This window comes from Sander vitreus, chromosome 16, assembly GCF_031162955.1.
Source record: "Sander vitreus isolate 19-12246 chromosome 16, sanVit1, whole genome shotgun sequence".
In the NCBI taxonomy this organism is placed as follows: Eukaryota; Metazoa; Chordata; class Actinopteri; order Perciformes; family Percidae; genus Sander; species Sander vitreus.
Genome location: NC_135870.1, coordinates 1,422,482 through 1,443,279, shown reverse-complemented (window position 1 = coordinate 1,443,279; position 20,798 = coordinate 1,422,482). Strand labels below are relative to the sequence as shown.

The 20,798-nt window shown below is 45.5% G+C and overlaps 1 protein-coding gene across 4 annotated transcripts in view; it reads left to right on the top strand.

Moving 5' to 3' along the window:
* The window catches only part of xpo7 (exportin 7), a 45,700-nt gene that overhangs the window by 20,760 nt on the left and 4,142 nt on the right, over positions 1-20,798 (top strand). For all 4 annotated transcript variants that reach the window (XM_078271179.1, XM_078271180.1, XM_078271177.1 and 1 more), the window contains 15 exons: positions 1,515-1,661; positions 2,467-2,639; positions 3,771-3,964; positions 4,996-5,101; positions 7,447-7,582; positions 11,134-11,207; positions 11,335-11,418; positions 12,027-12,087; positions 12,174-12,282; positions 12,761-12,867; positions 13,701-13,789; positions 14,901-15,008; positions 15,690-15,772; positions 17,728-17,942; positions 19,962-20,100. In XM_078271179.1, coding sequence (XP_078127305.1) covers positions 1,515-1,661; positions 2,467-2,639; positions 3,771-3,964; positions 4,996-5,101; positions 7,447-7,582; positions 11,134-11,207; positions 11,335-11,418; positions 12,027-12,087; positions 12,174-12,282; positions 12,761-12,867; positions 13,701-13,789; positions 14,901-15,008; positions 15,690-15,772; positions 17,728-17,942; positions 19,962-20,100 — 1,825 coding nt within the window. The remainder of the gene's footprint in view (positions 1-1,514; positions 1,662-2,466; positions 2,640-3,770; positions 3,965-4,995; positions 5,102-7,446; positions 7,583-11,133; positions 11,208-11,334; positions 11,419-12,026; positions 12,088-12,173; positions 12,283-12,760; positions 12,868-13,700; positions 13,790-14,900; positions 15,009-15,689; positions 15,773-17,727; positions 17,943-19,961; positions 20,101-20,798) is intronic.

Sequence of the window (20,798 nt, the reverse complement as noted above, 5' to 3'; positions counted from 1 at the left end):
TGGGGGCTGTTGGGTAGACTAATAACTGTTAACACGTTACATGAGACACCCACCCTAAATCAGCCCCTTGTTCTGGGGGCTGTTGGGTAGTTTAATAACTGTTAATGTGTTACGTTAACATAGAGGACACCTACCGTATTCAGCCCCTTGTTCTGGGGGCCGTTGCAGTTTAATAACTGTTAATGTGTTACGTTAACGTAGAGGACACCTACCGTATTCAGCCCCTTGTTCTGGGGGGCTGTTGGGTAGTTTAATAACTGTTAATGTGTTACGTTAACGTAGAGGACACCTACCGTATTCAGCCCCCTTGTTCTGGGGGGCTGTTGGGGTAGTTTAATAACTGTTAATGTGTTACGTTAACGTAGAGGACACCTACCGTATTCAGCCCCTTGTTCTGGGGGCTGTTGGGTAGTTTAATAACTGTTAATGTGTTACGTTAACATGGAGGACACCTACCGTATTCAGCCCCTTGTTCTGGGGGCTGTTGGGTAGATTAATAACTGTTAATGTGTTACGTTAACGTAGAGACACCTACCGTATTCAGCCCCTTGTTCTGGGGGCTGTTGGGTAGTTTAATAACTGTTAATGTGTTACGTTAACGTAGAGGACACCTACCGTATTCAGCCCCTTGTTCTGGGGGCTGTTGGGTAGTCTAATAACTGTTAATGTTACGTTAACATAGAGGACACTCACCGTATTCAGCCCCTTGTTCTGGGGGCTGTTGGGTAGATTAATAACTGTTAATGTGTTACGTTAACGTAGAGGACACCTACCGTATTCAGCCCCTTGTTCTGGGGGCTGTTGGGTAGTTTAATAACTTGCCTTTCCAGATTAAATGTCTGTTCTTGGTCTTGGATTTTGTGAAATAAATGTCTAAATAAATGCGACTTATAGTCCAGTGCGACTTATATATGTTTTTTTTCCTCTTCATGACGCATTTGTTGACTGATGCGACTTATACTCCGGAGCGACTTATAGTCCGGAAAATACGGTAATCGTGAATTAATCGCCTTAGTAACAACCCACTCTCCCGTTGGGGCGTCATCGTATCATAAATGACGTCATCATCGGAGAGTACCTGTTGTATGATTTGACTCCCATGTGCCGTTGGCCAGTCAGGAGTTGTGGTTGTCGCTTTCGACGTTTTTTTTAATCAATGTTTTCATAAAGTTTCTGGTGTTTTTTTTTCGCAGTTTTTTTTTTTTTTTTACATTTAACGTTTTTTTCATGCACATTTTTTTGGGGTTCTTTTCGATGCTTTTGTTTTGGGGGTTTTTTACCACTTTTTCAATGTTTACGACATTTATTTTTATTTTTTTTCAGAAGAAGAAGCAATTTGTATACCTGGGTCAAAACAGCGTTAAAAACTAAAAAAAACATGTCCAAAGCATTGAAAGAACGCGGGGGGGAAACGCGTCAAATGTCGCTGAAAGAAACGGGCGAGTGAAAGAAAACGTTAAGGTTGAAACCTGCCAGCTGGTTGTTTGACCGTGTGACATGTTTGTGTGTTTCAGTGTTTGCCGGATCCGAATAACTACCACGAGTTCTGCCGTCTGCTGGCGAGGCTGAAGAGTAACTACCAGCTGGGGGAGCTGGTCAAAGTAGAAAACTACCCCGAAGTTATTCGCCTCATAGCCAACTTCACCGTCACCAGTCTGCAGGTGGGTGTCCACTCTTTCTCCTCAGAGATTCAGGGTCCTATTTTAACGATCTGAGGTCACGGCGTGAAGCGCCTGGTGCAGGTGTGTTTAGGGCGTGTCCAAATCCACTTTTGCTAGTTTGACGGAGGAAAAAAGGGTCCGTGTGCCGGGCGCATGGTTCTAAAGGGTTGACCTTAGTGTCTTCATTAATCAGAGGTGTGTTTTGGGCGTAACATGCAATCAACCAATCAGAGATCATCTCCCATTCCCTTTAAAAGCCAGGCGCGTTTGGACCTTGGAGCATTGCTGTTATGATGGAGGATTTGCACCGTAATATTTGTTATTTGTAATCTTCTGCATGTGTGTGTGCTGCTGTGCGTCCCTGTGTGTGTAACAAGCATAGTGTGCACGTGCTGTGCACGAGCCTAGGAGCATTTTACTAATGCTCTGTTAAAATAACAATGAAATGCTGCGTTATTGACTTTAGACCAGGTTTTTGTTGGTCAATGGTGCCATCACTTCCCGCTGCCTCAAGATAGCAATACGCCCAGAATGCACCTGAACACACCTCCCTGTAAGACCAGCACGCCCAGAATGCACCTGAACACACCTCCCTGTAAGACCAGCACGCCCATGGGCCACAGATGGGTGCAGGTGCATTTGCTATTTAAACGACGTGGACGCTGGACGGGAAACTGACAACTGCGTCGGTCTTAAACTAGCAGAGACACTTGGGTCGTGCTCTGCGCTGGGTGTAAGATAGGGCCCTCAGACTTGCAGTGGTAGTTCCCATAGACTCACGTGTTGCTCTCTTCCGGTGTGTCAGCACTGGGAGTTTGCCCCCAACAGTGTCCACTACCTGCTGAGTTTGTGGCAGCGTCTGGCGGCGTCGGTTCCCTACGTCAAAGCCACCGAGCCTCACCTGCTGGAGACCTACACCCCCGAGGTCACCAAGGCCTACATCACATCGCGGCTGGAGTCGGTCCACGTCATCCTCAGGTGAGAGCTGCTCCATAAAAAACATCCAAAACAGAAAGCTTTACAGCGTGGGAACAGTGCCAGACTTTTACTTTCAGACACACACACACACACACACACACACACACACACACACACACACACATACACACGCGCACACTACCACTCACACACACACACACACTACCACTCACTCACACACTACCACTCGCACACACTACCACTCACACACACACACACAGACACACACACTACCACACACACACACACACACACACACACTACTACCTCATACACACAGACACACACACATACTACCACTCACTTTCACTCTCACACACACACACACACACACTACCTCATACACACAGACACACACAAATACTACCACTCACTTTCACTCACACACACACTCACACTACCACTCACACACAAACACACACTACCACTCACACACACACACACTACCACTCACACACACACTACCTCATACACACAGACACACACACATACTACCACTCACTTTCACTCTCACAGACACACACACATACTACCACTCACTTTCACTCACACACACACTCACACTACCACTCACACACACACACACACACACACACACACACACTACCACTAACACACACACTACCTCATACACACAGACACACACACATACTACCACTCACTTTCACTCACACACACACTCACACTACCACTCACACACAAACACACACTACCACTCACACACACACACACACACACACACACACACACACACTGTCTCACACACACAGATTTCCTGCTCTTTTCTGTTTTATATCATATTAAACTGAATATCTTAAGGTTTTGAACTGACAAGACATTTAAAGACATCACCTTGTACTTTGAGAAAATGATCAACAGATTAATCGATAATGAAAACAGCCGTTAGTTGCAGCCCTGGAGTTATGGTTTTTACGGGTGGGTCCCTGTTTTGTTGGTATCTCGTGTTTGAGTCCTGCCGATTGTTTTGTGCTATGATGAAGCTCGATAATGAGCCAATAAAACGAAGAAATGCATGGTAGAAAAATCAGCTTGTTTGCTTGTTAGACCCTCAGGAACACACATTGGATTTTAGGTTCCCGAGCTGAATAAATGTGCCTGTTGCCTCTACAGAGATGGTTTAGAAGACCCTCTGGATGACGCCGGCCTGGTGCAGCAGCAGTTGGACCAGTTGTCCACCATCGGGAGGTGCGAGTACGAGAAGACGTGCGCTCTGCTGGTCCAGCTGTTCGACCAGGCAGCGCAGACCTACCAGGAGCTGCTGCAGTCCACCAACTCGAGCGCCGCAGACATCACGGTGCAGGAGGGTACGAGCTGCACACAGACACACACACACACACAGTCACACTCGTGCACTCACACACACCCACACACACAGACACACACTCACACTGTCACACACACACACACACACACACACACACACACAGACAGACAGACTCAATCACTCACAGACACACACACTCTCACACTCACATGCACACATAAACCCTCACACTCGCGCACACACACATTTACACACACTACCACTCACACACACTCACACTACCAATCAAACACACACACACACACACACACACTACCACTCTCAGACACACACTCACTACCACTCACACACACTCGCACACTCACAGACACACACACACACACACACACACAGACTCAATCACTCACACTCACACTGCCACTCACACACACACTCACATGCACACACAAACCCTCACACTCGCACACACACACACACACACATTTACACACACACACACACACTACCACTCACACTACCAATCAAACACACACACACTACCACTCTCACACACACACACTCTCACTACCACTCACACGCACACACACTCATAGACACACTCACACACATTTACACGCACACACACACACACACACACACACACACAGACAGACAGACTCAATCACTCACAGACACACACACTCACACTCACATGCACACATAAACCCTCACATTCGCGCACACACATACATTTACACACACTACCACTCACACACACTCACACTACCAATCAAACACACACACACACTACCACTCTCACACACTCGCATGCTCACAGACACACACACACACACACACAGACTCAATCACTCACACTCACACTGCCACTCACACACACACTCACACACTCTTCACACACACTAACACAGGCAGTTTTTTGCCAAGTATTTCTCACATACACCGAATTTGCGTTGTTGTTTTGGAGCAAAATGTCACACTAAACATGCACTCGATGTGACTCCGTGGTTAGTGAGAGAATCTTGTCTTTAGGATGTAAATGTCCTGCTAACGCTCCGTTTTCTCCCTGTGCAGGTCGGTTGACATGGTTGGTTTATATAATCGGGGCAGTTATCGGCGGACGGGTTTCCTTTGCGAGTACAGATGAGCAGGACGCCATGGACGGAGAGTTAGTCTGTCGGTAAGAACTCAAGACCATTTGGAAACACTGAAAGTATTTTATTTTGAGGAACTATTAACAGAATAACATGTTTTCTTCACACTTTGTTTATCTAATTAGTTTAGGTTTTCATAAATTCCCCTTCAAAACAAAATAAAATAAAAAATAAAAGTACATTTCTACATTAAATGCATACCAGTAACGCTGGCTGGGGGCTGACTGGGGGCTGGCTGGGGGCTGGCTGTGAGTGTGTCCCCGGGACTGTTGTCAGCTCTCATCCCGTCTGAAGCCTTACAGCGCCGGGAGAGTGAGGCAGACAGACGGGTGTGCTAGCTGGCTAAATTACAATTACATTACATTAGTCGTCTATCTATACAGTTAACGTTGCTGATGAATTTGTGGGATAGCCCAGAGTTGCTAACCGTGGTCAAAACAATCATACTAAAAATAACTGAGCATGTTGAACGATGTCGTAAAAACGTTATAGACCAAGCATTAGCATTAGCTACTTGTCAACCAGCACCTTTTAAGGGAGCTACACACCAACCTGATAATCGGCCGTCAGACAGTCTGGCGAGGTCAGTGACTCGAGTCTGTTTGGTGTGTTCCGTGCCGTCGTCCATTGGAAAAGCTGTCGTCCTTCATTTGGGCCGACCTGACATGCTCAGTCAGAGACAGGGCAGTCGGGACTCACCCGGAAACGATGAGCGTGTCAAAATCTGATGAACATCTTTTAAACTGACCTTTGTTGATCTGAAATGAAGACAGATTCAGCAGCTGCACGGCCTGTTTCTCTCTTCAAATGTTTCCAGAAACACGTTACGGTGAACTATTTTAGTACAATATGAGATTGGATTCTGAACGAGCCGCCATGACAGTCTGGCTTTGAATCTGGAGAAACCAGACCCACGTGACGCGTTCGTCCAATCAGCTGTCGGTTTTCATTTTTTGGACAACAATACAGATTAGCGCCGCCTGCTGTTATGGAGACGTATTACGTCTCGTCTCTTCGGTGTGTCCTGAGGCACTTTGTTGACCAACTCGGGGAGACTGATCAGTCCGACTCGGGTCGGCCGTCTGGTCGGTGTCTAAGCAGGTTTATAGTAGGCACCAAAGCACTTTCCTCTTCGGTCCCCCTACAGGTTGGAAGCGGTATTGTCCATTACTGTTACCATTACCATTATTCTTACGTCTCATTCGAACGAGTTAATGAACCACTGAAACGATTTCGGAAACATTATTTTAAGGTACAAAAGAATCTTTGGTGTTGGATTGATCGATATTGAAATCAATCAATATCAATAATTAAGGTCTCTGTTGTATTACTGTGTTGCAAAGTGGCATGTAATCAATGACAAAACGATGCCATGTGGCAGGAAAAAAGTTGTATTACGTTGACTGAGTACAACTCTCCTCCAAACTAAATACATTTCATACGTTTATAAGTTCTGGAAGAAGAAGGGTTCGGGTCATGACCAAACTATTATTATTATTATTAATCTTGGAAAGTTCCTTATCTAAGATTGTGTTTTCATCTTATGTGACGTCATCAGCATAAAAAGGTACATTTTTAGCAGAGTTACGTAATAAAATAAAAGCAGTAGGATCCTGCAACTGCTTTGTTGAATTGATTTCCCTAAACCGGAATGAACACACACACACACACACACACACACACACACACACACACACACACACACACACACACTCTACCACTCACACTCACTTACACACACACACACACACTCACTCACTTACACACTCACTTAAACACACACACACACAACCACTCACACTCACTTACACACACACACACACACACACACACTACCACTCACTCACACACACACACACTACCACTCACACACACACACACACAACCACACTCACTTACACACACACATACACACACTACCACTCACACTCACTTACACACACTACCACTCACACTCACTTACACACACACACACACACACACACACTACCACACACACACACACACACACACTCACTCACACACACTACCACTCACACTCACTCACACACACACACTACCACTCACACACACTACCACTCACACTCACTCACACACACACACACACACACACACACACACACTACCACTCACACTCACTCACACACACATTCACATGCTCACACAGTCGCACACTCACATACACACAAAAAAAGTATAAACCCAATTTATATTTGATATGCTAATAAAGCTGCTTGTGAAGCACTTTTTACAACACTCATGATAGAAAAGGATCTACTCGAGATAGCACGTGTGTACGATGGTATGCTGTCATTAAAAAAAACGGACTACACATAACGTCTTAAAACCCGTGTTTGTGTGTAAACCTCAGGGTGCTCCAGCTGATGAATCTGACGGACTCTCGGTTAGCTCAGGCCGGCAACGAAAGACTGGAGCTGGCCATGCTCAGCTTCTTTGAACAGTTCAGGAAGATCTACATCGGAGACCAGGTGCAGAAATCATCAAAGGTAAACCCTGCTTTTAATGCTGCAGCTGTGTTGGATCCTGTCAGACAGATTGTAGCATGCTGTGTAAAGGCCGACTAATGCTTCTGCGTTAAATTGACGCCGTGGGTACTGTAGAGGGATTATGTCTAAAATGAGGCCCTAAAGCCTGGCAGATCTGACTCCAATATATTAATTCCTGCGCCTTCTTACATCAGACTTAAGTTCACCAACACAAGGACCAATCTGAGACAAAGAGTTCAGTTAAGCAAAGTTTACTGAGTCCAGCATAAGAGTTACAACACAGTTGTGGATTCACAAACAGAGACTAAGTTCCCCTGGCAACAGACATTAAATGAGAGCTGGTCCACCAAGATCTCGTCTGAAAATCAACACTCATCTGTCCTCTCCCTCAAGCTTTTGTCCTATCCTCACAGGAGGGTGTCCTCTAGTTTCTAGACAGAAACTGGTATCTTCACAGACACACATGCCAAGGTCGGGGTCTCTGTGTGGTGCAACTTCCTCATCTGTTCTGCAACTTTAATTACCTTTCCTGTGTTTCTGCTCATCTGTCTAGTACACAATGAACTCTTATGCCATAAAAGGCTTAAACTATAGTTAACGGCTCAAGATTAACCTTCTATGCGTCAGAGACATTTCCTTCAACCACTTCCTCAATGACTGCACACAGCTTCTTTTGCAACGTGCACAAATATAGCTTTAACTGCTAATATTCTACAGTACGTACATAGGTACGTGGAGATATCGACCCTACGCTGCAACCAGGTGTGCACCTCTCGAAAAATGTAACTACATGTTGTGGCGACACAGGCCGCAAGAACTGTGATTGGATTGTTAAAATCCAAACGATGCCCAACCCTATACAGATTTCCCACCGTGGTCAGAAAGCACAGGGGAGACACTTTGTTTCTCTCACTATGCCTCTAGAGTCGCCTGGCTCGACACTCCCCCCCTCAGTGTACAGTACCCCTGCACTGTCTGCTGGTAGCGGGGGGCCAAGTTGGTGGAAACAAGCCAGTCTTTTGTCCGTCGCTCCGTGGGGTCTGCTCATGCTGACTTCAGCGGTTTCTATAGAGGCACTCTCAGTCTGTCTGCTGCTACCCGTGTTGTACTGTTGTGTTGTCAGACGTGGTGTAAAGTGCTCCGGTTCATGCTGACTGACGGGGTGTGTTCAGTGTTTTCCCTCGGTTTGTGGAGGACTTAGGTCGAGGTGTCTTAACTCAACGTCACTATGGGACAAAATGACAATCGCATCAAGAGCCAGACATGTTAAGTTTATTGACGTGCTTTTGTTTATTCGAAAAAGTAACATATGTTTGACCTTATCATTGCATGTCTTGTATAGTCTTCTCACTTACAGTTTGGCCGACATACAGTGCTAAGCACAAGTTTATGAACCCATGCTAAAGTTGACTAAAAAGAGAAAGAAAAAATCTTTTGGAAATTGATCTTAATCCCTTAATTAAAAAATATGAGGAAAATCCAACCTTTAAGGACACAAATTTTCTTTGTGAATGAATAATGTATCGTCAATAAATAAATGTTCTTCCTTAAAATACAGGGGGCATAAGTCAGTTCACCCCTATGTTAGATTCCCATAGAGGCAGGCAGACTTTTATTTTGAAAGGCCAGTTATTTCATGGATCCAGGATACTATGATCCTGATAAAGTTCCCTTGGTCCCCCCATCATCACATACCCTTCACCATACCCCCCCATCATCACATACCCTTCACCATACACCCCCCATCATCACATCCCCTTCACCATACCCCCACATCATCACATACCCTTCACCATACCCCCACATCATCACATACCCTTCACCATACCCCCCACATCATCACATACCCTTCACCATACCCCCCCCACATCATCACATACCCTTCACCATACCCCCCCACATCATCACATACCCTTCACCATACTCCCCCACATCATCACATACCCTTCACCATACCCCCCCATCATCACATACCCTTCACCATACCCCCCCATCATCACATCCCCTTCACCATACCCCCACATCATCACATACCCTTCACCATACCCCCCCACATCATCACATACCCTTCACCATACCTAGAGATTGGCATGGTTGTATTCCAGTTAGCCTAATAACTGGTTTGATTTGCATTGAGAGATGATTTTATGGAAAGTACCCCATGCCAATGTGTCTTCATGTTTGTAAAAGAGTGAAAACATGAAGCAGAACGTGGAACCAGCGAATTGTTTAGGGGCCGGCTGTGCCTGGAAGCAATGCCTCCGGTTTTTTGGAGTTTATGGGAAGCTCCGGCTTCCAGGTTGTTAAGTTTCTATTGTTTCTATTGTGGATGACCGGAAACAACGGTACAGTCGACACAATAACTAGCATTAGAGGAGCTGCTGGATGTATGGCTCTGTGTTGTCAGACTTAACCCCTCTGCCCCCGGTCAGTGAGGCCCCTGCTTTTTTTATCTTCTGCAGATCTCCTCATGCTTCAGTGGGCGTTCACACCGAGAAAAATGGTCCCTGCCATTTGCCGCAGGGGGGAGAGTGTCAATGAATAGAATAGAGGGTAGCTGGCGTCTCCCTTAGAGAGAGAGAGAGAGAGAGAGTGAGAAGCTCAGTCATCCGTGAGGACATCTGGTAAGGATGCCCCCTGGGCGCCTCCCTAGGGAGGTGTTCCAGGTCCATCAAGCTGGGAGGAGGCCTCAGGGGAAGACCCAGGACTAGGTGGAGGGACGTCCAGCTGGTGGGAGGCCTCAGGGGAAGACCAGGACTAGGTGTAGGCACGTCCAGCTGGGAGGAGGCCTCAGGGGAAGACCCAGGACTAGGTGGAGGGACGTTCAGCTGGGAGGAGGCCTCGGGGAAGACCCAGGACTAGGTGGAGGGATTATATCTCCAACCTGGCCTGGGAACACCTCGGGAAAGGGAAGTTTGGGGTCCCCTGCTGGAGCTGCTGCCCCCGCAACCCGACCCCGGATAAGCAGACGAAGATTGATGGATGGATGTAGAATAGAATACGTTTTATTGTCATTGGACAGCAGCTGTCCAACTAAATTTTCCGCAACTCGCCCTCAGTGGTACACAAATAAAATGACAGTACCCTTATAAAGGCAAAAGACACCGAATAAAAACAATAAATATAGTATATACAATAATAAAAGTCAGATATTGCACATTTGTATTTGCAGAAAGACTGTGATTGCACCATTATTTGTTAGTGTTCAGTTCTGTCAGTCGGCTCATCTGTGTGACATCCTGTTGTGTTCTTTAACTCCTCCCACCCCCCCACCCCAAACAAAGCACTCGTAGACATAATATTTAACAGTTACTGTTTTCTGTCAGATCGTTTATAGATTTCCATGTTTCCGACTGCACTTAAAGGCAGCTTCATTTCACAGCTGGGTTTTACGCGTGGTCTTAAAAATCAAAAATAGTCTGACATTTCCAAATCAAATGACATGGAGTTGCGTTTTTTCAGACCTTAGTGTGTATTTTTATCATTTACATTGACAGAGCTACTCTCTCTCTTTCTGTGTGTGTGTGTGTGTGTGTGTGTGTGTGTTGCAGCTTTATCGACGACTATCAGAAGTTTTGGGGCTGAATGACGAGACGATGGTACTCAGTGTCTTTATAGGGAAAATGTGAGTATACTAAAACATTCATCTGTCCAGCACAGTTTAATTCAACTTCATGGAAACAGTTTATGTTCATGTATGCTCTAAAAAAGCTTCCTGTTTGTGTCTGAAAACGATCTTTTCTCTCTTTCAGCATCACAAACTTGAAGTACTGGGGCCAGTGTGAACCAATCACCTCCAAGACACTCCAACTACTGAACGACCTCTCTTTAGGATATCCTTTCTGTGTGTGTGTGTGTGTGTGTGTGTGTGTGTGTGTGTGAGTGTGTGTGTTTGTGTCGGTGAGTGTGTGTGTTTGTGTCGGTGAGTGTATGTGTCGGGGAGTGTGTGTTAGTGTGTTTGTGTCAGTGTGTGTTTGTGTCAGTGTGTGTGTGTCAGTGAGTGTGTGTGTGTCGGTGTGTTTGTGTCAGTGAGTGTGTGTGTCTCTGTGAGTGTGTGTGTGTGTGTGTTTGTGTTGGGGAGTGTATGTCAGTGTGTGTGTTTGTGTCAGTGAGTGTGTTTGTGTCAGTGAGTGTGTGTGTGTCGGGGAGTGTGTGTCGGTGTGCTTGTGTGTGTGTGTCAGTGAGTGTGTGTGTCGGTAGTGTGTGTCGGTAGTGTGTGTCGGTGTGCTTGTGTGTGTCGGTGTGTGTGCTTGTGTCAGTGTGTGTGTCGCTGTGCTTGTGTGTGTATTCAGATTATAGACCTGACCCTAAAATCCATTAGAAATTGTTAATCCCATTTTTCAATAAGCAAATAGTATTCTAACTGCCGCTGAAATGTGCATTAACCCTTTAATGAGTTCCTGTGTCGGTACGTTTTCTCCTTGACTTCCTGTTTGTGCACATACAGCAGCGTGAGAAAGCTGGTGAAGCTCACCGCCGTCCAGTTCATGCTGAATAACCACACGGTGAGTACACGTTGGTTTATTAAATAATCACATTTGTGAGATGTGAAGTGTGTGTTTAACGTCCTGTGTGTTTGCTGCTGGGTCAGAGCGAGCACTTCTCCTTCCTGGGAGTGAACAACCAGTCGAATCTGAGCGACATGCGCTGTCGGACCACCTTCTACACGGCACTGGGACGCCTACTAATGGTCGACCTCGGTAAACATGCACACACACACACACACACACACCACCTTTATTTCTACAGGGAGCCTGATTAGATAGGCTGTCATGTAAACAGATTTAGAGACTTTTCCCCAGATAGCCGCTGTGTTATTTTTTTTATTTTCATTTCAAAAAAACATCCATAAACTCACAAAGCCATAACAAGTCCCTTCCCCCCCCCAGCCCTCCCCTCGTGTTGTATTTAAAGTGAAACACATCTACAGGTTCACACGTTCAGTGATAACAGTGAAGTTTAATTAAAAAATATATTAATTTGTTGCACTTCAAGTTCAAAAAGCCGTTTATTAACACGTGTGTGTGTGTGTATATCTGTGTGTGTGTGTGTGTGCATCTGTATCTGTGCACGTCTGTGTGTATCTGTGTGTGTGTATCTGTGTGTGTGTGCACGCGCGTCTGTGTGTATCTGCGTCTGTGTGTATCTGTATCTCTGTGTGTGTGTGTGTGTGTCTAGGTGAGGACGAGGACCAGTTTGAACAGTTCATGCTGCCTCTGACGGCTGCGTTTGAAACCGTGGCTCAGATGTTGAGTACGAACACCTTCAACGAACAGGAAGCCAAGGTGATTTTATTAGATTTTTTTAATGGAAAAGTGTGTGTGATGTCAGCTCGTTAAATATGAATCTGTTCTAGTTTCTTCTCTCCTCTGGGACAGGACACTGAATATCTTTGAGTTGGGGACAAAGCCAGACATTTGAGGCTTTTTGGGAAACACTGATCCACATTTTTCACTATTTTCTGACATTTTAGAGACCAAACAACTCCTCCAGAAAATAATCCACACATTAATCCGCTCTAGATTTCATCAACTGGAAGTTAACGACACTAAATGGTTTCATGAGGCGTCTCTATTTGGGGATTTTAACCGATCCCAAAGGAAAAGAAGTACAGCAGCACAAGGCAGACAAATCTGTATTGTTATTCATAGATGGCTGCGTTTCTTATTTTGTACGCACACTTCCTGTTTACAGCGGAGTACCAGCTTTAGAATCACAAGATTTATTGTCATTGTACAAAATGAACAACGAAATTTTTAGCAGCAGTTCACCCAGTATCATAAATCTAAGAGACAAGAAATAAATAGTAAAACAACAAATTAGAAAGACATATATACACAACATTTATATAGACGCAGAATTAGAAAGAAATATATACACAAAAACTACTAGTTATTGCACATGGTCCGTATGTGAAGGGGGGTGTGTGTGTGTGTGTGTGTGTGTGTTCAGTGTAGTGATGGCTTGTGGAAAGAAGCTGTTCCTGAGTCTGTTTGTCCTGGTCCTGATTGACCTGTAGCGTCTGCCAGAGGGCAACAGGTCAGACGGGGTAGGCACTGAACTTTGAGAGAGAGGTTTTATTGTGGCGGGTTTCTTCTTCCTGTCCCGTTTCCTGCAGAGGACTCTGGTGGGTTTGGTCCGAGACCTGCGAGGCATCGCGTTCGCCTTCAACGCCAAGACCAGCTTCATGATGCTCTTCGACTGGATGTATCCTTTCAGCTGTCCGTAGCAGCGCAGCGTGTCCTCAACCTAACCTCTGACTATATTTAATCCTCAACACAGTCTCTGCAAAGTCCTAACCGTCCTGTTGTCATCGGGTCTAGTCTGACCCACATTTTAAAACAAAATAACGTGGATGGTTCCCTACGACACTCTTCACAAGTAAAAGAATGTTGAAAAACGTAGGAAAGAATGTCAAACAAGCAGAAAATACTGAACTACTAAAGTACTAATACTGCACTAAAAAGTCTCGAAAAAGACGACCAAAACGTTGCAGGTCGACGGGAAGACAACGCGAGGGTCTGAAAAGTATTTCCTTTTGTTTACAAAGGTCTTCCATTTTCTCTTGCCCTATCGTAAGATTAAATCAGTACCGTAACGTCGTAAATAAATGTTTTGTGTGCGTTTGGTACGGAGCCACTAAAGTTTGTCCTGTTTACGGTAACGTAACAGCTGTTTTAACCAGACCGAGTATTAATCTCACACACACACACACGCACGCACGCTCACACACACTCAAACACACCACACACATACATGCACACACACGCTCATACACATGCTCACACACACACGCTCATTCACACACACACGCTCACACACACACACACACATACATGCTCACACACAAATACATGCTCACACACGCTCATACACACATGCTCACACACACGCTCACACACATGCACAAACACACACACACAGAGAAAGATGAGAAAAAGGACATGGGAATATTTCTTTTTCTCCTGCGTACTTTCTGGTCACCTGTTGTTACACCGACTCCCGGTCTCAACTTTTTGCCGTAGGCATTCAAAATAAACGGAAAGACCTGCGTTTTTGCCGGACTGTCTGAAGACCGACGCAGTGTGAATATATGCTCAGCCAGCCAGCGCCTCACTAGAGCATTCTTATGCTCACCATAAAGTACCGGGTGTGACAGGATGTTATACGACAGTCCGGGGGGGGGTTCTGCCTTTTTTATTTGGCCATGAAGTTCTCATCACATTTCATCCTAGGTAGTTTTTTAAAAAGTCTTCAGTTGAACTTGTAGGATCCTGGTTAACCCTGTAAAAGAACCGTCCTGAACGCAGCCCCGCAGATATCCGGCCTACATGCCCATCCTGCAGCGAGCCATAGAGCTCTGGTACCACGACCCAGCATGCACCACGCCTGTCCTCAAACTCATGGCCGAGCTGGTTCACAACAGGTAAACGTGCTCAGTAGAAAATGTGTGTCTCTCTCTCTCTCTGCCTGTCTCTCTCTCTGTCTGACTTTCTGTCCTCTCTGTCTGCGTCTTCTTACATTAGGCCCCCTTCGGCTACCTGAAGGAGTTGCGCTGCCCTCTCTGTCTCTCTTTGTCTCTCTCTCCATCTCTCTCTCTCCCTCTCTCTGTCTCCATCACTACGCTGTTGCTCTCCTCTTTCTGTCTCCGTCTCATCTTCCCCTCTTCCATTCTCCTCCTCATCCTCCTCCTGTATGTTACCATCTGATCCGTTGACAGACAGTAGACATTAGATCTGAGTTATGAAATGATACGTTGCTCTCTGCCTGCGTCATCTCTGGATCGCCTCATATCTTCTCTTTGTTAAAACGCATCTAAATGGATGCGAAAAAAGGAAGAAATCGAACCCGAAATTTTCGGAGGCAGTGTGTAAACATGATTGACACAACGTTAGGTCATTTTTATTTTGTAAGGTCCGAAAACTGCGCACATACATTTCAGACTCAGTGTGCAAAGACCTTAAGAGGCAATTTGGTCGGTGCCTGAAAAGTATTGAATTCACATCCTGGCCCCAGGGGGGGAGGGGTGCACCTCATCTTACATCTCTACTTCCCTGAGAATGATTATTTATTGATAACTAACCTTCTGTTTTGTTGTTGTCCGTAGATCCCAAAGGCTGCAGTTTGACGTGTCGTCGCCCAACGGCATCCTGCTGTTCAGAGAAACCAGCAAGATGATCACGACCTACGGTACGTCGACCACAAACCTCCTGTCACTTCCAGGTTCATACACTCTCCTGCTGAAGTATGGAGGCCCACAGTGTTCAGAACTAAACCAAATAAAATCAAGATGTACAGTACTGTGCAAAAGTCTTAGGCAGGTGTGAAAAAATGCTGTAAACTAAGAATGCTTTCAAAAATATATTTTTATCAATTTACAAAATGCAAAGTGAGCGAACAAAAGAAAAATCTAAATCACAATATTTGGTGTTACTACCCTTTGCCTTCAAACCAGCATCAATTCTTATAGGTACACTTGCAAAAAGTCAGGGATTTAGTAGCATTGTAGTCAGGTGTACGATCAACCACTTATAGTATATAGTTATATAGGGTTATACTGCATCAGCAAGGTCTCTCCCAGACAAAGATCTCAAAGCAGACTGCTGTTTCAAGATGTGCTGTTCAAGCACAAAGAAATGTTGAGGATCGCAGACGCAGTGGTCGGCTGAGGAAACTTAACACATCAAGCTTATTTCCCTTTGAAATGGGAAGATGTCCAGCAGGGCCATCAGCTCAGAACTGGCAGAAACCAGCGGGACCCAGGTACACCCATCTACTGTCCGGAGAAGTCTGGCCAGAAGTGGTCTTCATGGAAGAGTTGCAGCCAAAAAGCCGTACCTCCGACATAGAAACGAGGCCAAGCGACTCAACTATGCACGAAAACGTAGGAACTGGGGTGCAGAACAATGGCAGCACGTGATCTGGACTGATGAGTCGAAATTTTTAATATTTGGCTGTAGCAGAAGGCAGGTTGTTGGCCGAAGGGCTGGAGAGCGCTACAATAATGAGTGTCTGCAGGGAAGAGTGAAGCACGGTGGAGGTTCCTTGCAGGTAGGGCTGGGCGATATGGAGAAAATCAAATATCACGATATTTTTGACCAAACGCCTCGATATCGGTATTGTAAGGTTGACAATTGGTGCTTTCATAAAATATCTTCCACATTTAGATTTTAGATAAATAATCAGCTGTAATGTAGATATAATGTCTAAGTGGTTAAAGGCAAATAATAGAACAGCTAGAACGGTCTGGTGAGTTCAGAAAATGACATCACTCTACTGTAACGCAGCCTTTAAAACCAGGAAAAGACAACACTTGTAACACCATGTAACGATATTACAATTCTTCAAAATCTAAGACGATATCTAGTCTCATATCACGATATCGATATAATATTGAAATATTGCCCAGCCCTACTTGCAAGTTTGGGGCTGCATTTCTGCAAATGGAGTTGGAGATTTGGTCAGGATTAATAATGTCCTCAATGCTGATAATACAGGCAGATACTTATCCATCATGCAATACCATCGGGAGGCGTATGATTGGCCCCCAAAGTTATTCTGCAGCAGGACAACGAGCCCAAACATCCAGCCTAGGTCATTAAGAACTATCTTCAGCGTAAAGAAGAACAGGAAGTCCTGGAAGTGATGGCATGGCCCCCACAGAGCCCTGGTCTCAGCATCACGGAGTCTGTCTGGGATTACATGAAGAGACAGAAGGATTTGAGGAAGCCTCCAGCTAGAGGAGATCTGTGGTTAGTTCTCCAAGATGTTTGGAACGACCTACCTGCCGAGTTCCTTCATAAACTGTGTGCGAGTGGACCTAGAAGAACTGATGCTGTCTTGAAGGCAAAGGGGGGTCACACCAAATACTGATTTGATTTAGATTCCTCTTCTGTTCATTCACTGCATTTTGTTAATTGATGAAAATAAACTATTAACAACTTCCATTTTTGAAAGCATTCTTAGTTTACAGCATTTTCAGTGTCCTGTCCCAGAGGAGAGAAGAAACTAGAACATATTCACATTTAACAAGCTGACATCACACACGTTTTACCTTTTTTATTTAACGACTAATGGATGAATCTTTGCAGCAATGAGTCGATGGTAAAAACCATCCTCACATCTTCTTTCTTTCTTGGTTGCAGGGAATCGTATCCTGACGCTGGGAGAAGTCCCGAAGGACCAGGTGTACGGCGTGAAGCTGAAGGGCGTCAGCGTTTGTTTCGCCATGCTGAAGGCGGTGCTCAGCGGCAACTACGTCAACTTCGGGGTCTTCCGTCTCTACGGCGACGACGCGCTGGACAACGCCTTACAGACCTTCATCAAACTGCTGCTGTCCATCCCTCACAGTGACTTACTCGTAAGTTCTTCAGCACACAAGTTAGGCCTCCTGCACACTGGCTGCGTGGCGTGTCAGCTGCGTGGCGTGTCAGCTGCGTGCCAGCTGCGTGGCGTGTCAGCTGCGTGCCAGCTGCGTGGCGTGTCAGCTGCGTTGGGTTTGCGTGGCGTGCCAGCTGCGTGGCGTGAGCGTGGCGTTTGCGTGGTGTGCCAGCTGCGTGGCGTTTGCGTGGCGTGTCTGCTGCGTGAGCGTGGCGTGCCAGCTGCGTGGCGTGTCAGCTGCGTGAGCGTGGCGTGCCAGCTGCGTTGGGTTTGCGTGGCGTGCCAGCTGCGTGGCGTGAGCGTGGCGTGCCAGCTGCGTGGCGTTTGCGTGGTGTGCCAGCTGCGCGGCGTTTGCGTGGCGTGTCTGCTGCGTGAGCGTGGCGTGCCAGCTGCGTGGCGTGAGCGTGGCGTGTCTGCTGCGTGAGCGTGGCGTGCCAGCTGCGTGGCGTGAGCGTGGCGTGTCTGCTGCGTGAGCGTGGCGTGCCAGCTGTGTGGCGTGGCGTGCCAGCTGCATGGCGTTTGCGTGGCGTGTCTGCTGCGTGAGCGTGGCGTGCCAGCTGCGTGGCGTGAGCGTGGCGTGTCTGCTGTGTGGCGTCTGTGTGGTGTTTTCTATGTCTTTCCACACCAGAAACGTGTCTGACTTGGCGCTGCTGCTGCTAGCCCTGTCTGTACACATGGATGTTTCCCATTGATAAAATGAAATAATAGCATGTTCTCCAACTTTATTTTGTGAATATTTTTGTGTTTGTACATTTGTTTGCACATATTTCGATATATATTTTTATATTTCAATTCCCTTTCCTGAGATAATAAAGTCCATGTTATTGTTTTATTGAAATCCAATTTAAAAAGGAGATTTTGCTAAAATGTTAAAAGCATATCCTACAGTCCAGCATCCGTCTTTCTTTCCCTGATTTATTAAATGTATTTGTGTCTAAATGACATATAAACATCTTTTCCTATTCTATGTTGTCTGGAAATGCTTCCAACACGCTGGCGTGTCGTGTGAAAAATAGGCGTCGGTCCTCTTTCTAGCACGCGTTTTCAAGCTGCGCCTGAGACGTGCGCGTCACGCAGGCAGTGTGCTCGCTCCAACCTGTTAACGTGGGAGCCCAAATAAAAATGGACACGCCACGCAGCTGACACGCTCACGCCAGAAGCAATACTTTGGAAAGGGCCGTTTCCAAAATATGTTTATGTGCCCTTGGGGGGTGTTTGTTTTAAGGCGAAGATTCACAACAATAGGATTTTTACCATTTAAACAACTAAAAAACTGTACAAACAGCCAGTTTACACCACTGTGACCGGACCAGACGGTGTAGCGTAACTCTTCTTCTCTTCAGGGTTTCTGTCAGCTTCGCCATCAGCTTCGTTCAGGATGGGTAGATGGATGGGTGGATGGACGTTGTCCCATGAGGGAGATTTGTTTTCGTAGTCTGTTTACTGCCCATGGCAATATACACGCACAAATACATCAACAGAAACATAGCGACAGGTATATAGACATTCATCCATCAATATTTGCAGCTCTAGTTATCAGTTTAGGTAACACTTTACTTGAAGATATCTGCATAAGAGTGACATGACACTGTCATAACTATGACATGACACTGTCATGAACGTGTCATAAACATAAACAAGTCATAAACGTTTATGACATAACGCTTCTTTCAGTAAGTGTCATTCAGTTTTTGTCATGACAAGTTAGGGTTCGGGTTCATGTGTCATGTGTTCATGACAGTGTCATGTCGCTCTTATGTAAGTACCTTCAAGTAAAGTGTTATCACTTCCGCTCAAACGCGATGAAAACGGCCACCACCTACAACATAAGTGCACAATATAATAATCAATAAATAAATGAGACCATAAACAACATAGTGTATGTGGCTCCTACAGGTTGGTTTATGCTTTTGTAAAGTAGCAACAGGAGGTGTGACGTGTAATTTGCATATTCTGTGTGATGTAAGCGTGTCTCTCTCTCTCTTCCCTGTCGCTGCAGGACTACCCAAAACTCAGCCAGTCCTTCTACTCTCTGCTGGAGGTGCTGACTCAGGACCACATGAACTTCATCGCCAGCCTGGAGCCGCACGTCGTCATGTACATCCTGTCGTCGATATCAGAGGGGCTCACCGCGCTCGGTAAGAAAACACTCACAGGGTCAGGGTTTGAGTCTTCAGCAGTGGTGGAAAGAAGTATTCAGACCCTTCACTCAGGGGTTCTCCTGACTCAGAATGGGCCTTTGAGGCACAGAACAGCAAGATTGGTGATCGGGTTGCGTAAAGTAAATGCAATCTACTCTATGCAGTCCGTTACCTTAACTCTCCTGTTGTCCTCGGGTCAAATTTGACCCGTTTGCAAAAACTTTCTATATCCGAACTATGACAAAAGAACGTTGAAAAAAGTGACAAATGTTGGAAAAAGCTACACAAATGCAGGGGGAAAAATCAACAAAAACATTTTCTTTTTTAACGCTGAAAACAGTGAAAAAATCAGAAAAAGGGCCAAAGAAATCCATCAAAAACATCGCCAAAGGTGACAAAAACTTGTTAATAAAAGTGACAAAAGAATTGGAGAAAGTGGAAAAAAAAACATTGAAAAAGCAACAAAAAACATAATAAAAAAGTGACCAAAAAATAGGAAAAAAAGTGACAAAAATATTTGAATAAAACGTTGAGAAAAGTGTAGAAAAAGAACATTTTGACCCAGAAAAACCCAAAGTTTCAGGTCGACGGGAAGTCAACGGGTTATTTGAAAGAAATCTATATGTATTTGTCTATTATTTCTGACAATTTGACCAACAAAAATGTCTATTACGCTGGAGTAAATGAAAGCCCAA